The sequence below is a fragment of the Hemibagrus wyckioides genome, linkage group LG28, assembly GCF_019097595.1.
Source record: "Hemibagrus wyckioides isolate EC202008001 linkage group LG28, SWU_Hwy_1.0, whole genome shotgun sequence".
NCBI classification, from domain to species: Eukaryota; Metazoa; Chordata; class Actinopteri; order Siluriformes; family Bagridae; genus Hemibagrus; species Hemibagrus wyckioides.
This window is the reverse complement of record NC_080737.1, coordinates 6376924-6403523: the sequence shown is the minus strand read 5'-3', so window position 1 is coordinate 6403523 and position 26600 is coordinate 6376924. Positions and strand designations below refer to the sequence as shown.

Below are 26600 nucleotides of genomic sequence, written 5' to 3'. Positions count from 1 at the left end.
GTGATAGAAGAATATAATCATTCACATAACTGTATGGAGAATTAATTACCGTTTAGCTTATGTAATTATTTGCATTTACACACCCGTTATTTGGAGTGTAAATGCCATGATGATATTGATCCTGACTCTGATCAGTGGTTTATATTGTTAGTTGGTATACAATTCTTGAAATAACGGCTTGTAGCACATACTAATAAATTAACACTGTTTCACCCAAACACCAGAGTTAAAAATGTACGTACATAGAAAGAGACTCAGTCAGGTTTAATCTTTAAATGACCACAGGATTTATTAATAATTCGTAGCCATGAGAATACACACAGAGAGTGTTTTGGCTACATTTTGTTTGCTGGTGTGGTATGCATAGTCAGGAATGTTAAAGCAGGGAACTAACAAAACAATAGGAAGTAGGCCTTTTTCACTCATCTGCGTCCAGTTTAGTGATTTGTTTAATCTGAAAGAAAATGCTGGGACCAGACCAGTGTAAAAAGGCCTGACTCAAACGCTGACTTGTGTGCTCCTCCACATCTGTTCTGCTCTTCGGTATTTAGTATGCAATGGTGAACACAGGGAACATGTAAGGAATTAGCTGTATGAAAACCTGTTATTATTTTTTTTCTTTCTTCTTTGCAGCATGCATTGTCACAAGATGAATGAATCAGTTACAGTTCAGCAGCTTTGTCAGTGTTGCGTTTGTGAGGCATCGCTGTGGTAAAAACAAAAGAACACTTGAAATCGTTAGGTTATACTCACACACCATCATGCTCCATCCCAAACATTTATACCTACACACCCACTTTCACAGTGAATATACACCTTCCTTTAGAATCTCATCAACTCTCTTTGATTTAGTCACCATGCGTTCGAAACCCCCATCACTAGTTTCCAGTCACCACATGTCGTACAGGAGCAGTAAACAAACCTGTCTGGAGCAACAAACATTAAGGAACAGAAAGAGGACATGTTCTTTACAACAGCATTTCCTCTTTCCTCACTACCTGCACCTGATCTTGTTGTATTTTCTGGTCCCAAGTTCATTGTGAAAAGAAAACAACAAATCACTGAATAAACTTCCTTTTTCATACCACAGAACCTCTCATTCTATGCATTTGAAACATGAGAATATCAAAACCATGCACTACTTTGAGATACTTGATTATAGGTTTAGAAATTCTATCATGCTACGCTCTCTTGTTTTCATCAAAACAAATGCTCAGTAGCGCAATAGCTCAGACTTCCTACACACACAAACTCTGTGCAGCCATTGTTTGGGTTTGACCAGCTTTGAAAGACAAACAGCCCTTTTGTTTGGTTGGTCTTCTATGACTAGCAGCCACATGGTGCAAATAAAATTCCAGTGGTGTGAATGGTCTAGATGTACCAGCCAATTAGACAAATATATATTTAACTTCTGGATGGAAAAGCCATAGGTCAATTTTGACTCTTTCTCTCCAGTGCCTGATCAGACCCAACAGTGGAGTGTAACTGCAGGGGAGCACAGTGGATCAGCAGGGAAACACAGGGATGCCAGACTTGATAACATGTTGCAGCTTTACTTCTTCTGTGGGGCAGACTTTTCTTCGCGAGTGATGGTAATAGAGCGCTCGGGGGCATCAGAAGGCTTGCGAGGTGCTATGACGGTCAGGACGCCATCGGAAGAGAGAGATGACGTGATGCTGGCTGGGTCCACTCCAGACGGGACACGGTATTTTCGGAGGAACTCTCGTGAGACAAACCCATGGTCATCCTGCAAGGCATGAGACACATTGGAGATCTAGACCTACTGACAATTTTTATCTGTGGGCTGATGATTGTATTTTGGTGTATAGATTTACCTGGCGATCCTCATGTTTGGCATGAACTTCAATGTAATCTCCGCAAACCTTTACTGTCAGTTCCTCAGGTGAGAAGTGCTTTACATCCAAATTGATGGTAAAACGGTCCTTTTCCATTTTCATCTAATGAAGTACATAAAATATATACTCATGAAAGTAAGATACAGAAAGTGTTCATTGTAACTACACAGCTCTAAAGATGTCCTTTCCTTGTAAATTTTTTTGGTTTATTTAGCAGGCAAAAGAGAGCAGTGAAATTCCCTTCATTCTGGTGATATGTTGGAAAATTTAGCCACTGGAAGCTCTGGATAAAATGAAAGGGAGCTCAGAGTCTACAGATGAACCCTTCTCAAATAACATTTCCATATTAGTCCCTGTGGTCAGTTATGGATAGCAAATGAACAAGAAATACAGATCAAACTTTTTACTAAAGCCAAACCAGAGAAGACTGTGTTAGGAATGGAGTATAAGTGTGTTTGTGATAAAGAAATTTATTAAAATAAAGTAAAATCTGGCACTTCTCCTCACCTCAGAGAGACCACTGTCCACCCAGCTGGGCCAGCGAAAGAAGGAAGGGCGCGGAAAGTATAGCGAAGGATAGGGTGCCAGCACATCACTCTCTGACAAATGTTCCCCAAAATGTTGATCAAAGACCCGGCTGGGAAAGAAGGATGGCCAGAAGGAGCGGCGGAACCAAGGATGCTGGATGGCGATGTCCATTTTGTCTCTAAACAGCACGGTGCTGCTCAAATACAACCTGGTGCCTGTCCTGCTTGTCTACTTATATACACCACTGGATCTTTCTGGAACAATGATGTAAACTGTTTGCTTCTCACACCTCCCGCTTGTTCTGTCCCTCCCACTTTCCTCTGTTAGTTGTCTTGTCCCACTCTTCCAAACACCTCTCCTGGTATTTATCTAAACCGGTGGTCTGATTTCATTCACAGACACACCGGACGGATTATTTCCCTGGCTTTAAATAGGAGAAATTTTGCCGTGTAGGATCAATAGTACCCAACGGTCTTTCGGTTTCTTGGCACAAATATTGTGAACCCAGCACAGCTGCTCTGTGCCAGAGGAGATTAGGCTGTCTGTGCCCTGACATAAAGTCTGAACTCCCTTTGAGACCTTTTGTTTTTGGCAAAGCACCGGGTGCAAGGCCTGTTTGTTTGGTCAATGGTACTAGGATCATTCTGCATGGTCAACCTCCACAGAGTGTCAATTTGCTTCCAAAGATGCATTTACTGGTGCCTGACAGCTGCAAAGGGCTTAATCATTCTGGCACAAGTACCCAGGACAGAGCCAATGCCCAATCAGCTTCACAGATGGAAGGAACAATCTAACTCAAACAAGTTTACTGTGTATAACTATTATAATTTTATTTAGCATTCTGAATACCGTGTAGCTTATTTTTGAGTTTAAATAAATAGTTAGTTTCAATTTTAAGAAATATACCCAAATAAAATATTGGTGATAGTGTACTTTTCCTTTTTTCTATGGCTGTACCATCAAGGGAACATCTTTAGCTCCATTAGTGTACAATTTAGTGTACAGGGGACATGAATGTGGTGTACCTTTAATTACATTTAAAAGTGATCCTTAAGGTACAATTATGTATCTTCAACTACTTTTCACGTACGAGTGCCCAACGCACCTCTGTGCCAAATCTCCTCCATGATGATGACTCAGGTGGAAACCTGCTATCAGAACAAGAGGACTGTTGTTTGAGTTTCCAGTATCATTCAGCATCTGCCCCCTGTAGGCAATACCATACCAGCATGTGTGCCCCAACCTATTTCTAGACCCATTTATCACCCTTGTCCAGTCACAAGCTCACAGTCTCTTTGCCCTGCACCCTCTCCGTCCCTTCTCACTTTTGTCTCACTGTCAGACATTCTTTTTTCTTTCTTTTTCTTCTTTTACAAAGGATACCTGCATTTCGTTTCATCATGGCTGACCGCACAGTTCCTCACGCATACCCTATGAGTGTTAATTATGAGATGTGTACTCCTGCTCGGATATATGACCAGAACTTTGCAGAAGGTAAGTGATCTGTCACTAGAATACCAGCTCTTATACAAACAATTTCGGGAATACATTTGGCTGAGAAGTTCATTGGTTGTGTATGTTATAAGTTCTTTGAAAGATGACCCTAGAATATCATAAATTGTTCGTATATGTGCCAGGGCCTGTGTGATGACATCTCTTAAAGTTTTTAGAAGCAGTTTCTCAGAAGCTAGGTTCCAAAATCCAACATCAACCAAAGAATAAGATAAAACGAGGCCACGGTACATACCACGTTCTAATGCAGTGTTCTGCCAACTGAAGAAGAACTGAATTCAACTTGTAAACACAAGTGGATCTGCAGCTCATAAGCCAAATTAAATGAAGAATGCCTGAGCCGCCATCTATGATGACAGTATATTATACTCATGTGAAATATAAGGCCTAGGCCATGACCTATATTTAAAGTTCTACACGTGACAAGACAAAAATAACTTCTAAGTAGTGCAGGTTGAATATTCAGGACTGAACAAATAGTTCAAGAAGTAGATCAAGCCAGTAAAATAAAGCAAAATAGAAACAGTGCCAATGGAGCCTAGTTCCTGATCTGAGCCTGACAACACTAATCATAAATAGATCTGGTGCTTCCCAGTGACGTAACAGTGGCAGGATTGTACTGTCAGGCAACCAGTATGTAAGAAGTTCACAGATTTGAAAACTGCTTTATTTATTAGTTAAATCTGTAACCAGTAAGCTGAGTGTTCCATCAAGTTCTCAAAGCTTGGCCACCAGGATGTTTTTCAGTTTTTGTATAGTATGAGTAATACCTTGGTGCAAAAACTGTAAGCATGCAAGTAATAAAACTTGTCCCTTACCCCCCAAAGGTACATTAGCCTTTTGTTTTTGACAAGACACAGTACTGAATCAGTCTCCTGAGCTGGTGGAATATCTTTGTCTGCCTCTTACAGGATGGAAAACAGGCTTCTGATCTCAACTGGTTTGCCTGAGGTTGAATATGTTACTATTGCTTGTGTTGGATCCATTTGTATTATTGAGAATTTGCAAAAAAAAACAACTGACGGTCAGTTACACATTAAAACGTTTGGGTCACTGAGACATGGAATTTCCCCTGCGTGTAAATATACCAAGCATACAAATGACTCTTTATGTGGGCACTCGAGAGTGCAATATAAAGCTGTCTGGCTGAAACAAAAAGCAAACAAGCAAGTGTATCATCCTCTACTAATAAATTAGTTTGCAACTTTTATGTTAATGGAATAGTGTTCACTTGCTAGTACATGCTTTAGCACACAACATCCGCTTGTGGGTGAAGTATTTCTTCATTTAGCAAAGCTTCTTGTTTGCCCTGATATCTCTTTCCGTCCCTATCACATCCATGCACTAATGAAGTATGTATGGAATGTGTTACCCAGAATCAACACTAACAACCCACAACCATTTGATTTTATGATTTCATGATATACAAAATTATATTTACATACAAATGTGTACAGTTACACAGTTATCAGACTTACTATCTATCTTCCTTATGTATAAATGGGTCTGGTGATCCAGAATAGATTCCTCCTTCACACATCATACACACATCATAGCTTAGAGATAAAAACGACTACACAACACTACAACTTTTTTCATAACAACACTGTTGTGTTGATTTCTATCTCTACACAGCGCTAAGTCCTCAGGACCTGATGGCTCCGGTGCTGTACCACGGATATTACATACGTCCCCGTATCAACAAACAGCTGGAGAGGGGCTTCTCACAGGTGGACAACGAGGACGACTGGTACCGTGTTCTTCTAGACGTCTGTCAGTTCACACCGGACGAGTTGAGCGTCCGAACTGTGGACAACCTATTAGAGGTGACGGGGCGCCATAGTCAAAGGGTGGACGAACATGGCTTTGTTTCCAGAGAATTCACACGCACCTACATCCTTCCTATGGGTGTCGACCCACTGCTGCTGCAAGTGTCTATATCTCATGACGGGATTATGTGCATCCAGGCACCAAGGAAGATCCAGGATCTAGAGCCTAAAATCAACGAGCTCAAGATCAGAGTGGACAAGAAGGGAGGGAAAAGCTGCTAAAGTGGACTGCCAAGTTCTTTTTTTTCTTGTTTTTATACAAGGTTTTGGTAAAAGCAATGCAACACAAAGCACTTTACCAGGACTTACATCCTCTGCGCACTTCCCCAAACTGCTCTGCTTTGGGAAAGTCTATGCAGACTGAGTAAACGTGGTTTATACCTGAGTTTTCAAATATGTTCATGTAAAAACAAATTGCAAAATTATTTTAAAAGTTTGTATCAAAAGCTCCAGGGTTTTTTAGCTTTCATTAAAATTGATTTGCGATTAGGTAAATAAACTAGTTTTGTCAGTCATGCCAAGAAAAAGGGATAAACTATACAGAAATTTTCATGTACAGTGTTTGTTATGTTGTGTCTGTACTTCATAGCACTGCATTTTTAAAAAAAAAAAAATTTAAATAATTGTTTTGGGTTTAATAGAAAGATCTATATTTATAATAACAGATATTTAGATATCTACAAAGTCCCCCTATTTCACGGTACAATAGATAGAAAGACAAATCACAACTACCTTTTTTTTTTATTATTATTAAACCTGTCTGACAAGCATTTCTTGATTTTGGTATTTTGACTCGTGCTCTGATTGTTAGAAAGTATGAAAGAATGTTTTTGAATTCATTTTTACAGAAGATGTTTTTAGCAAAGGAGCATCTTCCCATTCATATTTACTTGAATCAACAGAATGTAATCTTGTTATCTAGATTTTCCTGTTTTACCTGCTGGCAAACAAGTCGTTTTAAAATCTGGTCAAAAGACACACCTTATTTTCAAGAAAAGACAAAAAAAAAAACCCCATCATTTTTAAATGTCGTGGGAACGCTGAAATGAACAGGATCCTATTGTCAGAAACCAGAACCTTTTGGGCAACAACCAACCACATGTGGTTCAAACTTGTAACAAAGTCTTTTGTACAGCTTCACTTCTAATACTGTAATGCCACGAGTGTCTACGGCTCCTGGAGAAGTGAGTGAAATAGTATTCGCTTGGTTCTGGTGATGCGGTGCAAAGCATCGCAAAGCTCCAGGTTCCTGGGTTCAGTTCTGAATTTTGGTTCAAGTTTCAAATGTGGGTTTCCTCCAAGTGCTTCGGTTTCCACCCACCTCCTAAAAACATACAAACAGGTGTGAATGTGTGTGCATGGTGCCCCATCCAGGTGTCCAGTGTGCCCAAGTAATCTTGAATAAAAGGGATAGGAAGAAGTCATTACATTTTTTTCTTTGTTCATGTACAAAAAAGTTGTAAAGTATATATATATATATATATATATATATATATATATATATATGAAGTTGTCTGTAATTTTATTAGACTTGTTCATTGTGAATTAACCAAAGAAAAGATGTGTATAGATTTGCTAGTTAAACTTTTACTACAAAGGGAAGGTCAAAGGGACAAACGCGGTCTGTAAGCACCTGCCCAGCTTCACTTCCCTCTGAACAAGGAAATGAAGACGCTAATAAAACGGTGCTGGTTGTTGCAGGACTCTTCAAACATGCGCAGCCATGGGAAACAGAGTAACCACTGCGTTGGATAAGTAAGTAAACAACCGCTAAAGAGTTATTTTTTATTCACTGAGACAAAAAGCGCATTCCAATGATCGAGAATTGAATCAAATGTTTATTATGCTGTTTATAGATACACCTAGTCTGAAATAAAATCTAAGGCATGGTTGATGGTTCGAGTGATCTAAGTGACATTGTAGAATTAAACGTCGCCTTATAGTGTACACAGTCGCGGTGAGTAAATTATAACGCGTTATGAACGGATTTTTATGAGATTTTTAGGAGTGAATAAAGTGGGCAATGGACAAGGAAGTGAAACCTGAATGAGGCTATTTAGTTCACTGGAGCGATTAGAAAGAAAGAAAGAAAAAAGCAAGACACTTCTCATAAGACTGTAAAAGTTTTAGAACACATACAATTAAAAACCGGATCGTTTTGTAGTAAAACCGCAAATAGTAAGAAAAGCAGTTTGTTGACAGATTGTTCAAAGTCCGTCCTAAACCACAACCCGCATAAAAATATAAGATAAGAGACTACTATGAATATAATATCTTCTTCTGCTAAAGAAATAATAATAATAATAATAATAATAATAATAATAATAATAATAATAATATTTTGATGAATGATCGCGTGAGTTATATACCCACGTATATTTTATATATATGATAAAACCATGCATTATGGAAGGGAAATCAGTGCAAGCGAATGTAGGATTTTTTTAAGATGAATATTTCGATTAAAATGGTTTTTCACAATGTAGAATAAAGAGTAAAATCTCAACAGAAGCTTGATAATTTCCCTGTTTTTGTACACGAACAGCACTGAAACTTTAACCCTTTGAAGAAGGCTCCACCCACTTTAAACAATTACGTCATTCAGATAGCCCTGAAAAGTCGTTTCCTGCTCAACTGCTGTAATGCATGAGCCTGTGATGTAATGTATAATTTCCGTTTTCTTTAGACTTCCTTCTAAACCAGGATTACTAGAGATTGGAAAAAAAATGCATTGTGTGTTTTCTAACAGTTCCATCTATTCACAATTCATTTCCTAAGGTCATGTTTATTCCTTTCTGTCCCTGATTAGAAGGATATTCGAGAGGAATGTTCATTATTCTTGAATTTAATCACCAGGTGATTATTTTCCAATGACACCAGGAAGTATTCAGTCAGAACTGTGTCTGATATGAAGACACACTTTACCTTTAAGGTTACTCCCAGAGTCATGACGAGTGTATATTCAAGATGTTTGGTGTCAGGATGATGTTTGTAGAAAGGTGTCATGTCAGCTGTTTCATAATGCAAAGAAAACAGGAAAAGAGTGTGAATATTTTCCATGTGTCTCAGTCAGCAGTGCAGGAGTCATTCGAAACCGCTATCAAATCATTGTCTATTCATAGTCATAATTAAGTAATTAAAGTTGCTAATAGTGCACATGTTTTGTCATGAAAATCTAAAAAAGGAAACGGTATTACGGTCTATTTGATTTGGCCATATCAACCAAAACGTTGAGTAATGGAAAGAAAACTTCTCCTTTTCTCGGAACTATTTTTAAAGATTAATCTTTAATCTTTCCTATAGTTCAAATCCAATCACAGCTCCATAACCCACATGAGCAACAGTAGAAAAATGTGTCGGATGACTGCATGTGTCCCAAATTCCCAGATTGGTAGCTTTTGCACAGTAAGAAAGAACTAACTTCTGAAAACAATTCAGAATAAAAACTCGAACCCTAATTTGTTAATAGATCTTAAAATTTGTTTTAAAGTGAAACATTCTGCTTAGCTTATCATGATGCAAAGTAAATGCAAAAAGGCAATGTGAGTGAGATATTTTATTCAGATTCCATGCAGATTGTATGAGCTACTAAATGGGAAATGTGGTCTTCTCTCTCTCTCTCTCTCTCTCTCTCTCTCTCTCTCTCTCTCTATCTATCTATCTATCTATCTATCTATCTATATATATATATATATATATATATATATATATATATATATATATATATATATATATATATATATATATAAAAATATATATATATATATAAAAATCGTATGTTTTATTTTACTATCTTAGATGGGGTATAAATCCAAGGAAGCTGAGTCTAAAGCGGTCAACAAGGAAAGGTAAGAAAATCAGTGATTGTTATATCTGTTATGGCTACACTTAGATACAGTGTTTGAAACAAGGCAGTTTAAAAGAAGTGGAAACAGTAAGAACAGCAAGAAAGCTGTGTAGTTGTGTATATGGCTACTGAGACACTAAGAAAAATGGAAAAAAATATCTTTGGGCTGCTAAGATCCAAGTGGATCTTCCATTTTAAACCTGCTTACAGCTTTGTAATGGTACATTCTAGTACACTCTAATAATAACTACCATGTTGTTTGTCTTGTTAGAAAATGTTGTGTATGATGTTTTAGTAATAACACAAAGCCCAACACACCCAAACCATTAAGCTGGCCACCAGATTCAGGAGTGTAGGGAGTTGCAGTAACAAAAAACATGGGTTAGGACTCCCATGCCTAACCCATGGTATAGGTATTATAAGACTGTTCTGTTAGTCTTAGTGGGATTGGTTGGTTGCATTATCCTTCTTTGAGATGCTTAGATGAGGTAAGGTTAGGGGGATCTGAACTCCTAGCATCTTCTGATGTTCCTTCCATTTCCACTAAGCACTGTGTGTGGGTGTGTTAGTGGTTAGTAAGTCTCTAAATATTCACACTTAAGCAGTATTAGTACATCATCCAGTTAATTTTATACAACTTCTCACTCTGGTTCTCGGTATGCTAAAAGTAGACGAGGTACACAGTACGAGGTGCATAAACTAATAAGGCTGGAAAGGTGGCTGATGTGTTAAAGCTCAGGTCCCAACTACCTAATAAACTGGGGTATAAGGGGGAAAAAACAAGTTACTCTAATGTATGTGTCATTAAAGCTTTCTTTATTTGATGCATCAACTGTGTTGATAATGCTAAGTAACAGTAAAATTTTGTGTGTGTTTTTTTTTTTTTTTCAGCTCCACCTGCACCTTCACATCGTCAGGTATCTTTTTGTTAAAATTACACTCTCTGTTGGGACAGTTACTTGCACCAACATTTGTAGGTCTAGTACCATATTGTTTTCTGTCATATTGTAATGGGTGATTTGACTTGAAATGACTCAGAGTTAACGAAGAACAATTTTGGTATCCTGACACATCTTCTAAGTTGGATAGACTGTATTGATTGGAAATATTTCCATCCCTCAGGAATACATGTTTTGGATAAAGAACACAAACCATATTCTCTCAATCAAAAGTGTGTCTATTTCATTTGATTGAGTTTAACAGGATAATTTAAGGATAAATGAAACTTGCTCTACATCAGGCCCTTCCCCAAAGAGTTTCTCAAGTAATACTGCCACATGACACTCACTTTAAGATTCTACTTTCTCTCCTCCCTTTCTGATTAGACCATAGAGCCCCACATATACGATAGCGTGTCAGCCGAGCCAAAGTACGCCATAGTGAACAAGAAGAAGAAGACGGATTCTGATGGCCTGCACTACGCAGAAATTCAGGTGCTACAGTCCGAATTCACAAGCAACCAGAGGCCCTCGCCACCCAAAGACTCGAACACGGAATACGCAACCATAGACTTTCTGAGAGGGGCTAAACCCAAAGAGTCTGATGAACCTGCAGATATACTTATTCCACCTGGACAGCTTCAGAATTTGATGGTTAAGTCTCAAAAGAAGAAGAGTGCTTCGTCAAACCAGGGCTCTCGTGGTTTGAATAATTGAAATAATTGGTATAAATGGGGGTTTACAATGGTTTAATGGTTAGCATGTTTGCCTCACAACTTCAGGGTTTGTGCTTTGTGTATGTGGAGTTTGCATGTTCTCCCTGTGCTTTGGGGGTTTCCTCCAGGTACTCTGGTTTCCTCCCATAGTCTACAGATCATGCACTGTAGGCTGACTGGCATCTTTAAATTGTCTGTAGTGTGTGAATGTGTGTGGGATTGTATCCTGATGGTTTGGCACTTTGTCCGGGGTGTCCCCTGCCTTGTGCCTTGAGTCTCATGGGGTAGATTCCAGGTTCCCTGTGAAGAATAATTGGTACAAAAGATTGAAGGATGGATGGATAATTTGTACATAGTTTTTATAAATCAGGAAGAATTTATTTTTTTAAGAAAGATCAAATCTATTTGATCTTGTATTCTTGTATACTTGTATACTTGTATTTGTTGGACATTAATCATACTTATTTCAAAACATGGCAGTCCATAATGAATCACTGGAGGAAAAGGACACTGTCAAGCAAAGAACATTGAAGTATGCTCTTAATAGTTGTGGTCAGATGTGGTCATCTAATCTGTGTTCCTATCTTCTTCGTAGTTGGATTTGCTCTTGGAAATGGGATACACCCATGGACGGCTAGCTCTTTTAAGCCTCCCTTGTTTTTCATCAGTGGGGTTTAAATATTGGCATCCGTATCAGATTATTTGCTGTTAACAAATGTTTTAAAGTAAAGTATTTCAGAATTTCATTAAGCCACAACAAAGTCTTTAAGAAAAATACAAAGAACTATAAGAAGAAACAAAGCTGGTTTCTTGTTTTAGCCCAGATTGTAGATTCATTCACAGCCATGTTGGATGATCACACACAGTGACACACCCCCTAGATCTGATCTCCTTTTGAGCTGTTTGTTTAGTCACATGGGAAATACAGTCATGAAGAACAAAGTGAATTATTTACTCTGTCATCCTGTTCGCCCAAAATGTATCCAGAGGAGAAACTAAAATAGATAGGCTAAGCACATGTCATACGATCAGACAACACAAAAGTAAACAATAGCTATTATAATAATGATGACGATAACAATACTATCTGATATCTTGTCTTGAATGGTTGTAGGATAATAAAACAAACTTCGGACATGGCATTAAAGATCAATGACTGAACTGTTTATTCAGAAACCAGATATTTGCTTCTATATACTACAAATATTCAACTAATGAAAATTTTTCCAAGGTATTTGTATGTGATTATAGAAGAACGTCTGCTGTTTTAAAATCACAAATTTCATCAAGTCTTCAAGGTCAGAAGGTCCATTTAAGGAACAAACATAGGAACAAAATAAATTCTTTTAGGTTTATGTAGGTTTTTAGAAATAAGATTTAGAAATAGGATTTAGAAATAAGAAAAGAATATATGAAGTCATGCTGATTGTTATTATTTTTTGTATTACTATAAGTCCTTTTTGGTACTTCTTGTTACAAGGAAATTGTGATTGTTTTTAGATGTTTGTAATAAAAAAACAAAAACAAAAGAAACCTCACTCCTGGTGTTTTCCATGCTTTCCCACAACCAGTTTAACTCGGGTTACAAATGAAAACAAACATGTATGAATAAATATTACAGTTTTTTAAAATGCACTTTAAATTACAGCGCCATCATGTGGTAAACAGATATAGTGTTTTTAAAAAACATAAATAAACCATGAAGTATGAAAAGTAAACTTGATTATATGAAAGATGAATGTGAGTTTTTTTTGTGGAAGGATTTTAACATGAGTTTATTTATCAGGTGTTTTGCTCCTTTTGTTTGTTGTTTTATTTTATTAAAATAATTCTTCACAGACTGTGCAGAACCCAGAGGAGGAGAGCCACCTTTGTCCCAAAAGCCATTCTGCTTCTGAACTCCAATCTTTAATGCCTCCCAATCTTTCTCTCCCTTACACACAAACGCACACAGGGATTTTTTTCCTCAGTTATTATGCACCTTAAGGACTATCTCACACTGCACATTCTAGCACCCAACAGGACCAGTTACTTATTTATATTATTTATTTATTACTCATCAGTGCAATAACTTGTGACTTACTACAGCTTGTAAATTATTATACCTGTATATTACCAAGACAACTATTTGTATATTTTCACCTACATATTATACTATATCATCACTCTTCCCACAGTTTTTCTGTAAATAACCAGTGCAATATTTTGTAAATCTCAACCTTTTTAAATCACTGAAAAAAATACTTTATTGCTTTTTAATAACCTGTCTGCACTGTATCCCAGTCACATGTTTACATCTTTCTGAACCATTCACAGTATTTGGGTCATGGCACATCTGTATAACACTGTTTATTGCAGTTTATTCTGTACTTTATCATTACTGTGGTTCAATTTCCTTTGGGCTGTCAATCGATTAAAATATTTAATCGCGATTAATCGCATGATTGTCATAATCGCAACTTAATTGCACATTTTTATCCATTCTAAATGTACCTTAAATTAATACTTTTTTAGTTTTTAATACTCTAATCAACATGGGCATGGACAAATATTGAAATGTATGTTGTTTATTATTAGTGAAATCATATTCAACATAGAGCATGAAGACTAGACATGTTTCAAAGGTCATAGATATTTTTCTTGTTCATGTCTATTAAACATATGAAAAAAAGAACATAGAAAACAATTACTTCTTTCTTTGCACTGAGCGATTTACTTACACGAGCCTGTGAACATTTTCAGATCACTTCTTCTAAACATGCAAAGTGTACATTTATTACTGAAACCACCTTAAATATAGAGCATAAAGAACATAGACATGTTTGTCAAACAACTTGTTCATGACTATTAAACACATGAAGAAAAGAACATAGAAAGAACACAGGTTCACATTCCGTGTCCGCGGAAAAGAATCTAGTGTTGTCTGCCTTTGGCGAGGGGCAGGAGAGGGGCAGGAGAGCTCAAGCATCAGCTGTATGCTTCGCCATCAAGTGATATTTTAAACTCGTGCTGCGGTGATAACTTAATTCACATCCACCATAAATGCAGCCTTTTGTCTTGTCGACAGAACCATCAGACATCTTTTTATATATAAAGAAGACGTTTTTCTTTCTCAATTTCGGTTTGCTGCTGCATCCCATTTCCCAAACTAAAATGAATTTGCGTTAACGCATTATTAACGCATTAATTTTGACAGCCCTAATATATATATATAAACTGTATTTTTATTTTATTATTATTATTATTATTATTATTATTATTATTATTATTATTATTATTATGCCCTTCATGCTGCTCACGTGCCTTTAATTGCCCCTCGGGGACAAATAAAGTTTTCTGAATAGAATAGAATTGAATTGAATCAATCTGTTAAAAAATATATAGAGACTTTATATATATTTATAAAATATATATTGACTAGACTTTCGACTTTGTTATTATAGGGGAAATATATATATATATATATATATATATATATATATATATATATATATATATATATATATATATATATATATATATTAACATATATATAATCGTTTATTATAAATAAATAAATAAATAAATAAATAAATAAATAAATAAAATATTTCCCCTATAATAACAAAGTCGAAAGTCAATCTAAAATAAAAATAATCGTTTATTATTTATAAGCGTTTGCAGGGACGTGAAGTTGATGGCGGTCAATCACCTCAGCGTGGCGCCTCAATATTTCTGTTAGTGCTTGTTCAGAAAGAAAAGCAAGTCTCTACTTATCGGATAAATTAGTTGAAAATTAGCCAAAGAATTTACACGTAAATTCACTGGACTTAAAGCTGAAAACAATGCCGACAAACGGCGTGTCTTCAAGACTGGTGGCGTTTATAGACCCAGAAGAGCTCGATAGAGTTGGATTACAGGTACAAACGAACAACTAAAGCTAGCCGCTAGTCACTGGCTAACTGCTAAATATTCATCACCCGTTTGTATACAACTTTAATTGAATTAATATTATAATTATTTAAAGGGTTTAGAACTTAATCAAAAGTCTCATATTTTTAACATTGGTTTAAAAAATGGGAGACCTCTAAGGCCAGTCTTGTAACTAAAATAAATTAAAAAATGGTAGTCTGTGCCACCCAATATCAGCCTAAAGCTATTTCTGAAGATAAATGAATAAATAAGTGTGTGTGTGTGTGTGAGAGAGATAAAGTAGCTGACCTTACACCAAAACCTGAAGCTGTTTTTCTAGGACAGTGAAGCTAGCAAACTAATTCCACATGTTGATGCACCATAGACACCTTTCCAGCGTCTTGCTCTTCAAATGCAAGACATTTTAGGAGATGGAGGAATTCTCAAAGAAGTGGTGCACGAGGGAGAAGGTCCGCCTATACCTAAAGACGCTTCGGTCAGCTGTAAGTATCAGACATGACATCATCGCCGTCCTGGCCTTGTTAACACCAACGTAAGCAAGTCCACATGATGAGCACATGCGTCATCTTATCACATCTTATCAACAGTCCACTTTTCTGGATTCCTGGAGTATTCGGATCAGCCTTTTGAGTCGACGAGGAGGTTCAAGTTTCCCAAAATGATGAAGCTTGGAAAAGGTACGAGGTTATTGGTCCCAGTCCCAGTGTCTCAGTTAATCAAACATGACAGGGCGTGCTGCTATAGAAATAATAAACAACCTTCTGTTAAACTTTTAATACATGAAAATTGATAAATTTCCTGTAACAGCACATTCCAGAGAGGTTTTTTTCCCTATACCACTGCAATACATCTCAGAAACCGTGTTTTTTGTTTTTTTTTTTCCCATTTTGCTCATCAGACATGACTATGTGGGGTCTTGACCTCGGCCTGCGGACCATGCGGAGAGGAGAGTTCTCTCGTTTTCTCTTGAAACCCAGCTACGCCTATGGAGAGAGAGGCTGCCCTCCTCTCATCCCACCAGGGGCCACCGTGCTGTACGAGGTGCAGGTCATCGACTATCTCGACTCGGCCCAAGTGGATGAGTTCTTTGCACTTTTGCCGGTGAGTTTTGAGACACCCCCCACCCCCCCATATGTTGTGAAATCGCAACAAGACTTTTTTTTTTTTTAAAGAACATACCAAATGTAAGCCAGAACAAAGTATGTTTAGATTCGTTGGATAAACTCCTGAAGGTTCTTAAAGGTGCGGTCAGTGATTTTTTTAAGTCAAAACATTCTTTGTTATTTTTGGTAAATTTGCCAGCACATTCTTTCACCTGTCAATAGAATATCAGTTCAGAGGAAAAATTCCATTCTGTGTAAAAACAAACAGAAAAAAACAAAACAAAGATGTGGACCACCAACATCCAACCAGTCCAGACAAAGATGAGTCTCTGCTTGCCTGTAAATCACAGCATCCACCATCATTTAGTATTTAAGCCAGTGCACTGTTTCTTAGGTGTAACAGCAGAATGGTGGGGCTGTATTTGTTTCATTTACACTATATTGCCAAAAGTTTTGGGACACCTGAGTTTGCATGAACATGACCTTTAATGACATCCCATTCTTATACGGAGTTGGGCTGCCTTTTGCAGCTAAAGCAGCTTCAACTCTTCTGGGAAGGCTTTCCACAAGGTTTAGGAGTGTGTTTAGGGGAACTTTTAAACCATTCCTCTAGAAGCACATTTGTGAGGTCAGGCACTGATGTTGGACAAGAAGGTCTGGTTCACAGTCTCCACTCTAATTCATCCCAAAGGTGTTTTATAGGGTTGAGGTCAGGACTCTGTGCAGGCCAGTCAAGTTCCTCCACACCAAACTCGTTCATCCATGCCTTTATGGACCTTGCTTTGTGCACTGTTGTGCAGCCATGTTGGAACAGGAAGGGGTCATCCCCAAACTGTTCCCACAAAGTTGGGAGCATAAAATTGTCCACAGTGTCTTGGTATGCTAAACATTAAGAGTTCCTTTTACTGGAACTAAGGGGCCGAGCCCAACCCCTGAAAAACAACACCTGAGCGTAATCTCTCCTTCACCAAACTTTACACTCGGCACAATGCAGTCAGACAACTACCGTTCTCCTGGCAATGCGCTGACCACACTCTGTGATTTTACATGGTCTACCACTTTGTGGCTGAGTTGTTGTTGTTTCCAATTGGTTCCACTTTGTTATAATACCACTAACAGTTGACTGTGGAATATTTAGTAGTGAGGAAATTTCATGAATGGACTTATTGCACAGGTGGCAGCCTATCACGGTACCACGCTTGAATTCACTGAGCTCCTGAGAGCGACCCATTTTTTCACAAATGTTTGTAGAAGCAGTCTGCATAAGTTGTTGATTTTGTATACCTGTGGCCATGGAAGTGATTAGAACACCTGAATTGAATGATTTGGAGGGGTGTCCCAAAACCTTTGGCAATATAGTGTATTTGTTACATTATACTGTCCACTAGAGTCACTTACAGCACCTTTAATAAGTTTTTAACCAATAAATCAAGCATTTAGTCATTACAATATTTTCCACAATATTTCCAACTTTACCAATAATTATGCGATGTAACAAAAATGTGATATTGAGTAAAATTGCTGTTTTTCCACATCTTTGTCACAGGAAGAGCAGAATTTGGCTCCTTTGTCTATGCTGCTGAATATAGTCGACACGGAGCGATGCTTTGGAAACCGCTGTTTCAAGCAAAGCCGCTACGAAGACGCCAAACACAGATACAAGCAGGTGGGCTCTGGAATTCAGTGTTTGTTTTAGAAAACCCTTGTTTACTCAGATAAATGTCAGAAGTTCGCCTCAAGTATCACACTGTTTGTGTGTGAGAGCGAGAGCGAAAGAGAGAAAATACAATTTACTATGAACTATTTTGTCCGCTTCATTTTAATGGTATGTTACTGCAATCAAAGGAAACAATTAGGAAAAAATTAGAAAAATTAACTGATTTAAAAGTGCAGAAATTAAGAATATTCCTTTTTTCCCTTTTCTATTTTAGCAGAATGCAAGATTAAACAATAGTTTAGTAAAAGTTAAAATAAAATTGTGCATACTTAGCAGTACATATCTGATATGGAAAGCTACAGACAAAAAAAAAAAATCAGGTCAGGGTTCAGAGCTGACCATCTGCTTCTCGTCTTTGTCGCTATAGGCCTTGACGTTGCTAAGGAACCGTGAGCCAGCGGACGAAGAGGAGAGCAGACGTGTGGAGGAGGCGAGCCTGCCCTTCCTGCTCAATCTCTCCCTCGTCTACCTCCGCCTGGAGAGACCTCACAAAGCCCTGCAGTTTGGCCAGAAGGCTCTGAAAATCAGCCCCGCTAACACCAAAGCGCTATTCCGCTGTGGTCAGGTCAGCGTCTCACCCATATCCCCTTCTGCTTGGCGATTCGGGTTAGTTGGTTAGCTGGGATGTTTTGGGTCAAAGCTGCTACGGAAGTATTGTGAGGTCATACAGTAAAGTACCAAATAATACACAACAAAAAAAAAAGGTTTGGACTTGTGTGTGGGTGTTTGTGTATTTAAAGCAAGTTCTGACTAATTCTAAGAAACTGCAGCTAAGATAAAAATTCATATAAAAGCTCAACGATGTAAATAACATGACATTATGCCTTAATGGAGCATTACCAGCGAAACTCCCCACACTAAATGGTGTGTGTGGAGTGTTGCACTTCCTACAAGCTTCTCTAGCACTAGCCCTTCATGAGCTGTTTACGTTGCCAAGGAGACACCTCTGTCAATCACTATGCGATGTGACACACCCACACACTTCTGTCCAGCCAGAAAGAAACAGCACTTTTGATAGCTTTTAGTTATAGTTACGGATATGATTCTTGAATCCGCTATCAGGAAATGCTTATTAGTTGAAGTTGTAGCAGCTTTACTTCTCTTCTCGCCTCTCTAGGCTTGCTTAGAGATGAACGACTACGAGAAGGCACAAGATTACCTCACCACGGCTCAGGCCAAGAAGCCTTTTGACACAGACATCAACAACTTGCTGCGAAAGCTGGCAATGTGAGTCTATTTGATGATGTTTGCCAGTGGTGTAATGTAACAAAGTAAAATTACTTCGTTACAGTACTTAAGTATTTTTTGAGAGTTTTTGTACTTTTCTTAAGTTTTTACATTTGTCAACATTTACTTCACTACTTTTTTGAAACAAATTCTATACTTTTACTCCAATACATTTTCTGTTCAGCATTGTCGTTACTTACTACGAAAAAAACCTGCGTCCAAATTTGCGGTAAAGGAAGTTTGTGGTTAGTGATGACTTTAGGCTATGTCCACACGTAGCTGGGGATTTTTATACTTCGTTTTTTTTTTTTTTTTTTTAATTCTGTCCACACGTTAAAAATATCTTTGTCCACATGCGCGCGTGTATGTGCACGCATGTAAAAAGTCCAGTAAACAACGTTAACACAGTCAGTGGTTTACGCAAGTCTGCTATTGCACAAAATATCTTCATAAACACAGCTGACGTCAAATCAAGGAGACCGGCGCACAGACAATCACGTCGATTCGTCAAAATCTCCATTTCCCCTGTCCACACAACACCACTGAAAACGATGAGTTTTGGAAAATCTTCACTTTGGAAGGAGTTTTCCAGAAGCTCCGTTTTCAACGACCTCAAACTGCATAAGCATGTGGACGAAAGGTCAAAACGCAGAGAATAATCTCCCTTCTTAAAAATCCCCGGGTACGTGTGGACATGGCCTTAGTTACAAGCACACATGTATGGAGACACTGATACTGTACACTTCATTACAATACAGTTCACTAAGTTCTAAAGGCCTCTTCTTTCTTTCATGCAAGTCTTATTTTTTTGGTGGTGCAAGCAAGAAAGCAATACAGAATAAAATTCATAATTCTCCAAATTATTACAGTCTTGCTTTTTTTTTTTTTTATTAATTTACTTCTACTTTTACTTTCCATACTTGAATACATTCATGAAAATACTACTTTTGATACTTAGGTACAGTTTATTTCAGATACTTTAAGACTTTTACTCAAGTAAAATTATAATGGTTGACTTTAACTTTTACTTGAGTCACAAAATGCCTGTACTTTTACTCAAGTGTGCCTTTTGGGTACTTTATACAACACTGATGTTTGCTTGATCGATGTTAAGAGGAAGTCTGAACCTTTTATGCATGCTTACAGTTGTTACAAGGAACATCTGGACAAGGAAAAAGACATGTACTCCAAAATGTTTTCTGCTGTCAGATCGGAGAAGTGAACAGTAAGTAGGCTAAATAAAATATTAAATAAATTTTTTAAAAGTTTTTATTAAATAACCCAACACTAGGGGGCAGTATGAGAGCAAATGTATGTAAACCAGGTAGTTTCTTAAACAGGATTCGTCTGTAAATGTCTATTGCAATAAGTTTTACACACTTTTTTTTTTTCAGTTTCCACGCCAGTGGGATTGAAGGAATAAAAAGAACCCGGAGCTGCGATTTCACCCTAAACATCTTGTTAAAGTATAACGGAAGGTTCACGAACCTTATAGATTTATACGTAACAACTACTAATTAAGTTCATTTAAGTTCATTTTTGTTACCTCTCAATTCTGCAATGTCAAAGTTTGCAAATGCGTGAAAGAGTTTTTTCAATATTGTTTGATTAAGTCATTGATTTCCTGTATAATGCGGAGTTTTGCACTTGCATGTTACAATACCGCAGTAAGTTTTTCTTTCCTTACCTATTTCAATACATATTTTTCCTGACAAATTTTGTAAACACGCCTCCACACGTCTCATTGCACGTTTATAATGCCCTTCTTCTGTTTTCCATTCTGCTTTTCTGGCACATCTTGTGCCCCATTTACTTGCCGTTTCACAGCAAATGATGTCTGAGCATTAAAAAAACAAAAATGGCTCTGAGCGTTCACTGGTACACTGCATTATCACATCATAGAGCCAATTATCATCGCTGTTTTAGGGTCTATAAACCATTAGTAATTACTTCAAGCTGAGCCGCTGCTTGTTCAGAGTTATGAATGGTTCTCATGAGAAAGAATGAGTAGATTTTGAGTAAATTCATATTTTGTGGTGAATACACTGTGGACACCTGACTCATGTGTTGTCGTTCCAGATTTATTCCCCGCTTCGCTCTTACAAAAGCTCCACTCTTCTGGGAAGGCTTATGCTAGATGTTGGAGCGTGGCTGTGAGGATTTGTGTTCATTCAGCTTCACTAGAGCATCAGTGAGATCAGACACAGGGCTCTGCGCAGGAGTTTTTCCTTTCCAAACTTTGGCCCACCATGTTCACTTTGTGCACGTGGGCATTGTGAGGCTAGAACAAGTTTGGGCCTCTTAGTTCCAGTTAAGGAATGTGTAATGTTTAAAGACAAACTGGTGAAGAACCACATATATGTAGTAATGTAATGTAGGGCAGTGGTAGCTCAAGTGGTTAAGGCTCTGGATCGTTGACTAGAAGAAGCACCGCCAAGCTGCGACTGTTGGGCCCGCAACCAACCATCCCTGCTCCAGTGGCTGACCCTGCGCTCTGACCCCAGCCCCGAAGCATGGCATATGCAAAGAAAGAATTTCACTGTGCCGTAATGTATATGTGACAAACATTTGGCTATATAGTGCAGAATTATCTCACGTTGTTAGATTCTTGGTTAGAAGATGATGATTAATTTTCCATAGCAGCAGCTATGACGGTCATGCAGGCAGCAAGGCATGGTTATTTCTATTGTAACTCAATTCATAGGTGTTTGTATGCAGCGCTGTTATGACCGAGTGATGTTTTTTGTAATGATGTTTAATGAAGGAGAGTTTGCACGTGGCAACAGTCTAAGTTTCCACCCTTAGGGAAAGTTTTCTTATGCAGAGGCACCACAATGTTTGGAGCGATCTGCGTGCAAACTTTGAAGCTGATACCATCTTAAAATGGAGACACAAGACAATCAGCATTGGACCTGGGTGTCTCTGCTAGTCCTAGCATGCCTTTTAAACAGAGAAAAGATTTGTGTGACAAATCTGATGAACCTTCAGAGGAAGTTCTCATCTGATAAGATGGAGCCTCATGTCATCTACACACACAGACGGATTTAGCATGGCCACCCTTCCGTGCAGATACTATCTGAGTATGAGACACCAGCATAAACTGGATGGAACACGGCAAAGAGACTTTTGTCAGCACTTAATATGTATACATCATATCTGTAAACTCAACAAGAACCGGCCATGTGAGCAGGGCGGACTGCAGTGTGCCACGTGCCGGCAAGTTCAATTGGTGCAAACGCATATGGGGGGAAGAGAGAAGAGGAAATAAAAATCATAGCTCTTAAATCTGTTCGGTGTGGCAGTTAACATGATTCATGCACCAATAACTTCAGCAAACGCTGCTTTCCATTTACTCCCTCATCTCCGGCCTGGCAGATCAATGCCCTATTCATATCATCGCCACTGACAGCAGGAGACTGGCCTTTTCTTTCCTTTTAGCTTTATGACAGAGACATTTCTCTCACTTCCTCTCTCTCCCACTCTCCTGAAGACATTTCTTTTCAGCTTTTTACTGTAGGAAAGGTATGTTTTGATTTCTCTCTCTCTCTCTCTCTTCACACCCCTTACTAAACACACTCACCAGTCTGGGGTAAGACAGGGATAAATTTAGGAATAGCCATCCCTAGATGGACATATTTTTCCTCACAGATGGATCGTCTCTCATCGTATATAGTGCACAGTGCTTCTTTGTCAGTGGTGCCGAAGAGTAGCTTTGGGTGTGTTTATCCTGGCCTGTGGGATGCTCTGTGATGTATTGCAAACCCATGAGTTAAATTAAGAGAGAGCAGGAATAGGTAAATGAGTAGTGGGTTGTGTTTGATTTACGTTGAATGTATTACATTGACAAGACCACTTCATGTTAATATTGTGCACATTCTGTCCTGCGCTTTTACTGACCAAAGAGCTCACAGCTCCATCCACTTGTTTTCCACTGATGATGATATTCACAATTTCAGCGAAAAGTACTAATGTTATAATGAGTAAAGTATGAATCATAATTAAAGTAATAAACATGCACTAGAAATGATCTGTAATTAATTAAAAAAAAAAAACCTACAATATTTTGTTGAAATATTAAGTATTTGACATCCTTGCCGATAATATCCGTTATTCTTCTAAAGACTTATTTACCAACCTCATTGATCCTGAAAGAAAAATGGTCATGATGTCCTAATCTGGCTAAATGGTCACTTTGTTAAAGAATCAACTACCCAGGAATGTTCTGTCCATCATTGGAGACCATCGCATGGACATGTCTCTCAGCAAAACATTCATTTTTACTTAAAATGGAGCTAAGTCTTGAATTCTATGTCTGGCTGATTTTCATCAGTTTGAAATGACAGCACACATGAGCACCGATGATGCTTTTATGGTCCTCTAGCCATCCCCCGTTGCTGTGTGGAACAAATCCTTACATCTGTAGTTTTACGATATGTTCATTTATTACTCATAAAAAAGGAAGGAATAAAACTCCTGGTGGTGTTAAAGAGCACCGACACTGGAGACTCCTTCTCTAAATGTTAAATAAATGTCTTATCGCAAAAAAAAAACCTCATCACATGGGCAGTTATGTTTTTCTTTTGCTTTCGTTAGCTTTAGACTAGCTCGAGAGTTAACATGAAGTAGCTGTTACTATAGATAATAACAGACTCATTACAGCTAGAATTACTGTTATCAACACCTACATAAAATAAGTGATACATAATAACAAAAAAGTCCTAAATATAAATCACATAGTAATGGTTTATGTTGGAAAAGTCCAGCGGTTTTTTTCCCCAGGTTTATGTTCCAGCTGTGAATTTCTGCTTCTCTTAAAAAACAAGTGGACTTGAGATACACAAGGCAAAAAGAAAAGTGTCGATTAAATTTCAACTAAAAAAATTTTTTAAAAATATTTTTTTAAAAATTGGTTCAGTGAATGGAAGAAAATCCAAGCCGGATTGTTATTAAATGGAGATTTAAGTTTATTTACTTGTATGAATTATAGGTTTAGTGTAATCACCACACATTAACCACTGTGTTTATGGAATCCTGCTAGCTTAAATGAAAAAAATGGCTGTGTTGGCATGGAAGAAATGTGTGTCTGATGCTATCTTCATCTCCATGAGGATGAAATCATTGGGAGACATCACTGCTATCTTAAGCATGCTTGGGCATGACTTCTATAGACTTCTACTTTCACGGTGCTGTATTTCCTTGTGGGTGGTTTCTTTTTTTATTATTATTCTTTGTTTATCTGGATGTCGTCTTCATGTCTGAGGTTTTTGCGTGACTTCTTGGTTCTTGCTGCTGCTGCTGCCGCCACAGGAGAGCTCTGAGACTTTGAAAGGCTTGACTACTGTTAGCACACACACACACTTCGTAGGCAGTGAAGCTTGTTTGCTCTTATAATCTAATTCCTTAAGAAACTACTTGGAACTTTTGAAGAACAAGGACTGATGTTATGTGGGCGCTTCAGGTTTTTGCCAAAAGTGATGCTGTTCGTTCCGCTTCTGTTTTCCCTTCCTGTACCATGTGGAAGACAAGTATCGGAGCTCTGTACATAGGAGTTAAAAGCGACAGTATGTTTGTACTGGAAATGATCTAAAATAGAAAGAATAATCAATAAAAAGGGAAGTGTGATGTGGTCCTACAGAAGACTGATACAAAGTGCTGAAGGTGTTTTTAAAATTTAAAGAGACGTGTCCTTACACAAGGGCATTTAGAAATCTGTTCGTTATTAGCTTGTTGTGAAATGGAGTGCTAATAGTCGCTGTTAGAAATATTAAAATATTAATGCAAACCTGATCTGATTTATAGCAAGAAATAGCGACAAAACACTTTTTTTTAAGAAATTTAGTCAACACTTTCGGCCCACTCCGAATTTGTTGCTTTTGATTTAGTTCGTATTTATGTTTCACTCCTTGTACTTGAACCTGAAGGCACTAAATTCCGAAACTGCAATTCAAAGCTGGATCCAGAATACGCAGGTAGGCAGTCCTCCAAACACAATATTTGTTATGGTGCAGGAAAGCTAGGTCAGTGAATATCATAATATTTGGGTAAGAAAATTCAGAGTCTGTGTTTGCTCATGAAGATCACCCTCCCTACTGCTTTAGCTTGTCAGGACGTCTGTCAAACGCCTGTTCTGTTGTTGGTTGACGGAACTTATACAGTAACAATGCCATCTCTAGTAGCGCTCCCTACTACACCCTACACCACTACAGCTGCAATACATATTTGGAAGTTACTCATTCAGTTTTTTCTTAGAAACACAACTGGATCAACGCCAGCAAGATGCCATTTGACTCCTCAGGCCATCGATGCTGTTTAATGGCACTTGTTACGTCTACGAGACTTGCTGGTAACCTGAGCTGGGGTGGGGATGCACTTGAGTTAAGGCTGTCCAATTCATTTTAATTAGCCAATAAACTCATCTTCCATCCCAGCTGTCCTTTAATGGAAATGATTTTCTTCCGGGTGTCTGGAACAAATGCAGCTTCCCAAGTTTACTAGCTTTGGGAAGCTTTTTTAGCTTGGTGTTTAATTTTCTATTTGGGTACAGGCTATACAGACATTCATTTTAATGACCTCTGAAGAACCAAAGAACCAGAGGCATGCAAATGCATCAGACTTCTTGGACCCTTGGATGTTTGGATGGATGCATAAGTTTTTCCATCACAAATCTAGTTATTATGTCGGCCCCTTCTGCATGAATGACATGACCCACCCTCCTTGTCTGTAACTATGAGGGAGAGTCTGTCTCTTGGCTGAAACCTAATCAGAGGACGACACACCAGCACCCGCAGTGTCAAGTGAGCATGTGTAAGCATATTTGATCTCGAAAATCTTGGCTCCTCAGTTTCCCAAGACGGAGTCGATCCTGTGATGCCGACAAGCCATGGGAAAGCATGGGAATATGATGTCCTTAAGGACTGCAAGGCATCTTGACAATGCACCTCAAACTGGTCCAGCTATGATGATCCAGACAGTTGGGATCAGATGGCTGAGAGAAAAATCTTTAAAGGGGAATTCCATCCAACCATTCAGTGGTAAATTTGTGTGGATTTATAAAAAAAAAAAAAAAAAAAAAAGCATGCTCAGTTTTTAATCTTTTATTTCACACAAGCAGTTGTCTTCTCTCCACTTGAAAAACAGTCTTTATTCCATAGGCTTAAATACACTGGCTTTTTTCACGGACTGTCCGGTTTAAGCAGAGCACTTTACATGAAGCAACTCGAGCCTGGAGGCCTCAGACATTTATTTTCATAAAGTGTTTGCTTTCCTTGGCATTGCACGCTGTGCTCATAATTTTGGACGAGGCTAACAGGGTACTGAAGTTACTCCAGTGCCAGAGAACCAGAGGCGTGCAAACACTTTCGGCCTCCTGGGCTCCTGGCTAACAGTTATATTGGGAATATTCATAGTGGCTAGTC

General features: G+C 38.1%; 4 protein-coding genes across 4 annotated transcripts; 3 read left to right on the top strand and 1 right to left on the bottom strand.

The window, feature by feature from the left end:
• Positions 1-263: 263 nt before the first annotated feature.
• Positions 264-2555, bottom strand: cryabb (crystallin, alpha B, b). Its single transcript, XM_058382939.1, has 3 exons — positions 2364-2555; positions 1836-1958; positions 264-1747 (listed from the first exon to the last, which is right to left on the bottom strand). The coding sequence occupies exons 1-3, from the start codon at positions 2553-2555 to the stop codon at positions 1553-1555; spliced, it is 510 nt and encodes a 169-aa protein (XP_058238922.1). The 3' UTR covers positions 264-1552.
• Positions 2526-6463, top strand: hspb2 (heat shock protein, alpha-crystallin-related, b2). The gene is made up of 3 exons (XM_058382938.1): positions 2526-2651; positions 3763-3878; positions 5532-6463. Exons 1-3 carry the CDS (start codon positions 2542-2544, stop codon positions 5945-5947), a joined length of 642 nt encoding a protein of 213 aa, XP_058238921.1. The 5' UTR covers positions 2526-2541; the 3' UTR covers positions 5948-6463.
• An 870-nt stretch (positions 6464-7333) lies between these two features.
• zgc:193711 (uncharacterized protein LOC569781 homolog) lies at positions 7334-12722 on the top strand. Its single transcript, XM_058382941.1, has 4 exons — positions 7334-7480; positions 9524-9573; positions 10464-10489; positions 10898-12722. The coding sequence occupies exons 1-4, from the start codon at positions 7449-7451 to the stop codon at positions 11225-11227; spliced, it is 438 nt and encodes a 145-aa protein (XP_058238924.1). The 5' UTR covers positions 7334-7448; the 3' UTR covers positions 11228-12722.
• A 2206-nt stretch (positions 12723-14928) lies between these two features.
• On the top strand, positions 14929-21048 carry fkbp6 (FKBP prolyl isomerase 6). Its single transcript, XM_058382933.1, has 9 exons — positions 14929-15125; positions 15503-15620; positions 15726-15815; positions 16037-16239; positions 17788-17907; positions 18326-18523; positions 19076-19185; positions 20332-20410; positions 20580-21048. The coding sequence occupies exons 1-8, from the start codon at positions 15051-15053 to the stop codon at positions 20405-20407; spliced, it is 990 nt and encodes a 329-aa protein (XP_058238916.1). The 5' UTR covers positions 14929-15050; the 3' UTR covers positions 20408-20410; positions 20580-21048.
• The last annotated feature ends 5552 nt before the right edge of the window (positions 21049-26600 follow it).

What these genes read in the sequence shown, in the direction of transcription:
- hspb2 (XM_058382938.1), top strand. Translation starts at nt 2,542, where the DNA reads ATGGCGATGTCCATTTTGTCTCTAAACAGCACGGTGCTGCTCAAATAC. An exon ending in GATCTTTCTGGAACAATGAT is followed by an intron (nt 2,652 to 3,762) that starts GTAAACTGTTTG and finishes TCTTTTACAAAG; the next exon opens with GATACCTGCATTTCGTTTCA. An exon ending in TGACCAGAACTTTGCAGAAG is followed by an intron (nt 3,879 to 5,531) that starts GTAAGTGATCTG and finishes ATCTCTACACAG; the next exon opens with CGCTAAGTCCTCAGGACCTG.
- cryabb (XM_058382939.1), bottom strand. Translation starts at nt 2,555, where the DNA reads ATGGACATCGCCATCCAGCATCCTTGGTTCCGCCGCTCCTTCTGGCCA. An exon ending in TGGACAGTGGTCTCTCTGAG is followed by an intron (nt 1,959 to 2,363) that starts GTGAGGAGAAGT and finishes GTACTTCATTAG; the next exon opens with ATGAAAATGGAAAAGGACCG. An exon ending in CCAAACATGAGGATCGCCAG is followed by an intron (nt 1,748 to 1,835) that starts GTAAATCTATAC and finishes CATGCCTTGCAG; the next exon opens with GATGACCATGGGTTTGTCTC.
- zgc:193711 (XM_058382941.1), top strand. Translation starts at nt 7,449, where the DNA reads ATGGGAAACAGAGTAACCACTGCGTTGGATAA. An exon ending in AAAGCGGTCAACAAGGAAAG is followed by an intron (nt 9,574 to 10,463) that starts GTAAGAAAATCA and finishes TTTTTTTTTCAG; the next exon opens with CTCCACCTGCACCTTCACAT. An exon ending in CTGCACCTTCACATCGTCAG is followed by an intron (nt 10,490 to 10,897) that starts GTATCTTTTTGT and finishes CTTTCTGATTAG; the next exon opens with ACCATAGAGCCCCACATATA.
- fkbp6 (XM_058382933.1), top strand. Translation starts at nt 15,051, where the DNA reads ATGCCGACAAACGGCGTGTCTTCAAGACTGGTGGCGTTTATAGACCCA. An exon ending in TAAAGACGCTTCGGTCAGCT is followed by an intron (nt 15,621 to 15,725) that starts GTAAGTATCAGA and finishes TCTTATCAACAG; the next exon opens with TCCACTTTTCTGGATTCCTG. An exon ending in CGCTATTCCGCTGTGGTCAG is followed by an intron (nt 18,524 to 19,075) that starts GTCAGCGTCTCA and finishes TCGCCTCTCTAG; the next exon opens with GCTTGCTTAGAGATGAACGA.